The following is a 6,289-nucleotide window of genomic DNA, read 5'->3' on the forward strand; positions in this document are numbered from 1 at the left end:
GTAGAGAAACCGTGGTTTATCCAACCATGGAGATCAATTATGGTTTATCCACATAAGTGATGAGTGGAACCACATAATGCAGTGCAGGAGGGCATTGAATTATGTGTGTGAGCATGAACGTGCATGCTATCGCGATTGTGTCTACACGCTTTTGGGAAAAACAGGTCACCATCACTGACCTAGACATCCAAGTTCAAAACCGCCAACAGACAGCTCACTTACCTGCTTTTAAGTCATCAGGCCGAATCCCGCTAACGCCGGTTCTGTAGTCGGTCACGCTTTCCGTAGGCTTGACATACTTGTCATAAACGCATTTGCCGAATACATTCACAACCGAGATGCGGGCCAGCATGCTGTCTTCGCCGGTGGGCCCTATGCCCACCATCTCGCAATCTATGGCCACCGCTTTGGTTAGCCTGCCAAGAAAAAGAAGGTTTAATTGCCGTAGAGTTGAATGGACGCCTCGAATGGCAGCAGAACGACCACCAACTGCTGCTAATTCTCAACTTACAAAAATTCATTTTGTCCGGATATCAGAATATCTATCTATCTATCTATCTATCTATCTATCTATCTATCTATCTATCTATCTATCTATCTATCTATCTATCTATCTATCTATCTATCTATCTATCTATCTATCTATTGGATTTGTATGCTGCCCCCCTCCGCAGACTCGGGGCGGCTAACACAGTGATAAAAACAGCATGTAACAATCCAATACTAAAAGAACTAAAAAACCCTTATTATAAAACCAAACATACATACAAACATACCATGCGTAAATTGTAAAGGGCCTAGGGGGAAAGAGGATCTCAGTTCCCCCATGCCTGATGGCAGAGGTGGTTTTAAGGAGCTTACGAAAGGCGAGGAGGGTGGGGGCAATTCTAATCTCTGGGGGGAGTTGGTTCCAAAGGGCCAGGGCTGCCACAGAGAAGGCTCTTCCCCCTGGGTTCCGCCAAACGACATTGCTTAGTCGATGGGACCTGGAGAAAGCCCACTCTGTGGGACCTAACTGGTTGCTGGGATTCGTGCAACAGAAGGTGGTCCCTGAGATGATGTTTAAATTCAGTTACTTTGGATTTACCAACCTCGTCTGCTAGAAATTTGTTCCAAACATCTACTACTCTTTCAGTGAAATAATATTTTCTCATGTTGCTTTTGATCTTTCCCCCAACTAACCTCAGATTGTGTGCCCTTGTTCTTGTGTTCACTTTCCTATTAAAAACACTTCCCTCCTGGACCTTATTTAACCCTTTAACATATTTAAATGTTTCGGTCATGTCCCCCCTTTTCCTTCTGCCCTCCAGACTCTACAGATGGAGTCCATGAAGTCTTTCCTGATACGTTCTATGCTGAAGACCTTCCACCATTTTTGTAGCCCGTCTTTGGACCCGTTCAATTTTGTCAATCTCTTTTTGTAGGTGAGGTCTCCAGAACTGAACACAGTATTATTCCAAATGTGGTCTCACCAGCACTCTCTACAGGGGGATCACAATCTCCCTCTTCCTGCTTGTTATACCTCTAGCTATGCAGCCAAAAGCTCCCTTAAGAAATGTCCCACTTGACCACAGGAAATTTGGGCCTCGGTTGTGATGATTGAGCCCCCCACTGCAATAAACTCCCTCCGCGTTCAACCCTCGGAATCTATATAACCGTCATTACCCTTCAAAAGCATGTTCTTTCACCAGTTCTGGGTGGGTTCTCTCGTTTGGGATGCCCAGATTCTGCCGGGCGACTTTTGCAGCTTCCGGTCCCAAAGCTGCTTCGATATCATCTGGATCCACATCATCGAACCAGATGCTAGAAAGACAAAGGAAGCCACAAATGAGGGGAAGGGAGGCCTAAGAAAGCCCCCTTCAGTTACCCGCTGCGAAATAAACGCGAGGTTCACAACAACCGTGCATGGCTGGATAAAAATCAATGACATTTTTTAAAAACAATTAAAAAAAACCAGATTTTTAAAAAATAAATTGGATTTATTTAAAAAATAAATTGGATTTTTTTAAAAATTATTTTTATAAAATTTATATTAATAAGGAGTAAAAATCTATCTAAAGATAGTTTATTTAAGATTTATTTATGAGCCGAGGTGGCGCAGTGGGTAGAGTGCAGTACTGCAGGCCACTAAAGCTGACTGCCAGATCTGCAGGTCAGCGGTTCAAATCTCATCACCGGCTCAAAGTTGACTCAGCCATCCATCCTTCCGAGGTGGGTAAATTGAGGGACCCGGATTGTAGGGGCATAGGCTGGCTCTGTTTTTAAAAAGTGCTATTGCTAACATCTTGTAAGCCGCCCTGAGTCTAAGGAGAAGGGCGGCATAAAAAAAACCAAATAAATAAATATTCATTAAATTTGTATGCCAACCATTCCTGAAGGACTCTTGGGCATATCCCAGCGACCGGTTAGGTCCCACAGAGTTGGTCTCCTCTGGGTCCCGTCAACTAAACAATGTCGTTTGGCAGGACCCAGAGGAAGAGCCTTCTCTGTGGCGGCTCCGACCCTCTGGAATCAGCTCCCTCCAGAGATTAGAACTGCCCCCCACCCTCCTTGCCTTTCGTAAACTCCTTAAAACCCACCTCTGTCGTCAAGTGTGGGGGAACTGAAACATCTCCCCCTGCCTATGTAGTTTTCTGTGTATGATATGACTGTATGTATGCTTTTTATATATTGGGGTTTCTTGCTTTTTAGACTTTTTAAATGTATTATTGTTATTTTAGAGTTTAACTATTAGATTTGTCGTTATATATTGTTTTTATCATTGCTGTGAGCCGCCCTGAGTCTGCGGAGAGTCTGCGGAGAGGGGCGGCAGACAAATCTAATAAATAATAATAATAATAATAATAATAATATACAAGGAGTATAAATCCTTCCATTCCCCCACCATCCAGTCAGAGTTGAAGCAGCTTCTAGGATGAGGAGCAAAACATATTCAAAAGAAAACCCAAGAAACTCCAGTGGTCTCTTGAAAAATGCACCTTTGGGATTAATTCCAAAGCCCTGAAGACTTACTCCACTGGCGCTGTTTCTACTGGTTCATCCTCTTTCCTTCTTTTATGTTTAATATCTCCTGGTTTCTTCTCCCCGTTGCCCATCTGGAGGCTTCTCTGCTTTTCACCGGCTTCTTGAACCTTCTGTTGTCCATTCTTCACAGACTTTTTTGGTCTCTTGACACCTGCAGGACTCAAACTTCGAACCTGAACCTTTGAGGTCAGCTTCTTCTCAATTCCATTCGATCCCTGATACCGTGTGAGACAGTTTTCACGTCTTTGGCAGAGTGGTTTTTCTTGGAGTAAGTATCAGGAGCAGTAGTAACAGCAGGATTCAAATGGTTGGCCTTTTGCTGCAGAAGCTAAAAAAAGAAACCGGAAAATTCAATTTTCAGGTTGGATTTGCACAGCGTAGTAAACCAAATGTCCACATTTGTTATGTAAGGCACAAAGTTGGTTGGGTTTACCCAACTTCCAGAGCTAAAACCAGCTATGACTTTTTTCGGCCTGGTCTCAAATTTAGAATACGCTGCTGGGGATTCCAACCAACTTCAGTTTAAGAGGATTTTAATTTAGTGACCATAAGTGCCTCCTAAACATGTTTATTTTTATGAAATTCAAGATGCTTCCCCCCCCCCCCCCTTTGCATCTGGGAGCATTTGGGTAAAATTCAAGCCCAGAATTATGAACTTGACTTGGTCTGAAATGTCAGCAATAGGATTGTAGGATGTCAACCTTTGTTTACTTAAGTTGGTGAACAACTCTTATCTCATATTTTCCTTCCTTTTATATGATTAATATGGTAATATGGTAAATGATTTAGCTTTACTAGATAAATGGTCAAAGCAATGGAAACTGCAGTTTAATGTTTCCAAATGTAAAATAATGCACTTGGGGAAAAGGAATCCTCAGTCTGAGTATTGTATTGGCAGTTCTGTGTTAGCAAATACTTCAAAAGAAAAGGATTTAGGGGTAGTGATTTCTGACAGTCTCAAAATGGGTGAACAGTGCAGTCAGGCAGTAGGGAAAGCAAGTAGGATGCTTGGCTGCATACCTAGAGGTATAACAAGCAGGAAGAGGGAGATTATGATCCCCGCTATATAGAATGCTGGTGAGACCACATTTGGAATACTGTGTTCAGTTCTGGAGACCTCACCTACAAAAAGATATTGACAAAATTGAACGGGTCCAAAGACGGGCTACAAGAATGTGGAAGGTCTTAAGCATAAAACGTATCAGGAAAGACTTAATGAACTCAATCTGTATAGTCTGGTGGACAGAAGGAAAAGGGGGGACATGATCGAAAACATTTAAATATATTAAAGGGTTAAATAAGGTTCAGAAGGGAAGTGTTTTTTAATAGGAAAGTGAACACAAGAACAAGGGGACACAATCTGAAGTTAGTTGGGGGGAAAGATCAAGAGCAACATGAGAAAATATTATTTTACTGAAAGAGTAGTAGATCCTTGGAACAAACTTCCAGCAGACGTGGTAGATAAATCCACAGTAACTGAATCTAAAACATGCCTGGGATAAACATATATCCATCCTAAGATAAAATACAGAAAATAGTATAAGGGCAGACTAGATGGACCATGAGGTCTTTTTCCTGCCGTCAGACTTCTATGTTTCTATGTTTCTATTAAGCAAAGATTACACGATTTTTATACCCAGCATCTTTATATACCCATTTTTATACCCAGCATCTATTCTTTTTTTTTGGAAAAAGTTTATTTTCTCCACATTATCTCATATATACAATACAGCACATATACCGTAAACATATATTCATACAAACATTAGTTTACTTTAACTTCAAATCTTACTATTATTGACTATTATTAGCCCATCTGTTCTTTCCTTCTCACCTCTCTCCCATCTACTTTTACGCCTTCTCTCCATCTTTCTTCCCTCTCCACTTCCTCTTTCCCCCTTTCTTCCCTTCCCTTCTACTTCCTCCTTCTACATCCTTCCCGGAGTGAAATAGTTTTATTCTACTAGGTGTTTAATATGACGGACTGGCAATTTATTTCCATGCTTCTTTAAATTTATCCAGCCAATTATTATACTTTTTATTTATCAACCTGTTATTCATATTCATCTCCTTAAGCTTTATTTTAGGTATATGTCATTTATCTAATGCTCCTTCCTTTTATAGTTTTGTCATCTGGGTTATCTATTTGTTTCTATCATTCTGCTGCACGAATCCCAGCGACCAGTTAGGTCCCTACAGAGTGGGCCTTCTCCGGGTCCCGTCAACTAAACAATGTCGTTTGGCGGGGCCCCAGGGGAAGAGCCTTCTCTGTGGCGGCCCCGGCCCTCTGGAACCAACTCCCCCCGGAGATTAGAATTGCCCCCCACCCTCCTCACCTTTCGTAAGCTCCTTAAAACCCACCTCTGCCGTCAGGCGTGGGGGAACTGAGATACTCTTTCCCCCCTAGGCCTTTACAATTTATGCATGGTATGTTTGTTTGCTTGTAGGTATGATTGGTTTTAAAATAAGGTTTTTTTTAGTTGTTGTAGTATTGGATTTACATGCTGTTTTTATTATTGTTGTTAGCCGCCCCGAGTCTACGGAGAGGGGCAGCATACAAATCAAATCAAATCAAATCAAATCAAAAAATCACTAACTAACTAACTAACTAACTAACTAACTAACTAACTAACTCAATAAATAAATAAATAAATAAATACTGGTTCCTTAAAAAGCTCCCCTCCTGCACTCAATGATCTCAAAGAAAAGTCCACTGTCCAACTATACCTTTTGTAAGGCTTTCCCAATTTTGATGAAAACTTCCTGAGATGTTTTTGGTGGCAAATCTACCACTGCTTTGGATTCTGTGATTGCTCTCTTCTCCACTCGGTTGATCGTTTTCCAAAATATCTTTTTCTTCTTCTTCTTTCTGTGCTGATTCTTAAGGTTCCCTGGTTTAGTCCGTAGAGTTATCTGCTGGGGGATGGGGATTCCTTCTTCTTTGTTTTGGTCATTTCTGAGATGAGACGGTCATTCAGCAATCACTGTGAAAAGACACGAGACTCAGAATTGGAAGGGACCTTGGAGGTAATAATAACAAAAGAAGGGACACCTGGAGGTCTTTTAATCCAACCTCCTGCTTAGGCAAGAAACCCTACACTACTTCAGACAGATGGTTATCCAACATCTGCTTAAAAACTTCCAGTGTTGGAGCAGATTATCTCAGGGACTGCCTTCTGCAGCACAAATCCCAGCGACCAGTTAGGTCCCACAGAGTGGGTCTTCTCCGGGTCCCGTCAACTAAACAATGCCAGGGGAAGAGCCT

At 41.7% G+C, this 6,289-nt stretch overlaps 1 protein-coding gene across 1 annotated transcript in view; it reads right to left on the bottom strand.

The window, feature by feature from the left end:
- REXO4 (REX4 homolog, 3'-5' exonuclease) overlaps nucleotides 1–5,978 on the bottom strand; it is a 13,734-nt gene extending 7,756 nt beyond the window's left edge. The window contains 6 exon segments of the mRNA XM_070758508.1: nucleotides 223–416; nucleotides 1,666–1,803; nucleotides 3,013–3,251; nucleotides 3,254–3,352; nucleotides 5,752–5,943; nucleotides 5,946–5,978. Of these exon segments, the coding sequence (XP_070614609.1) occupies nucleotides 223–416; nucleotides 1,666–1,803; nucleotides 3,013–3,251; nucleotides 3,254–3,352; nucleotides 5,752–5,943; nucleotides 5,946–5,978 (895 nt within the window).
- Nucleotides 5,979–6,289: the final 311 nt, after the last annotated feature.

Source organism: Erythrolamprus reginae, chromosome 8 (assembly GCF_031021105.1).
Source record: "Erythrolamprus reginae isolate rEryReg1 chromosome 8, rEryReg1.hap1, whole genome shotgun sequence".
In the NCBI taxonomy this organism is placed as follows: domain Eukaryota; kingdom Metazoa; phylum Chordata; class Lepidosauria; order Squamata; family Dipsadidae; genus Erythrolamprus; species Erythrolamprus reginae.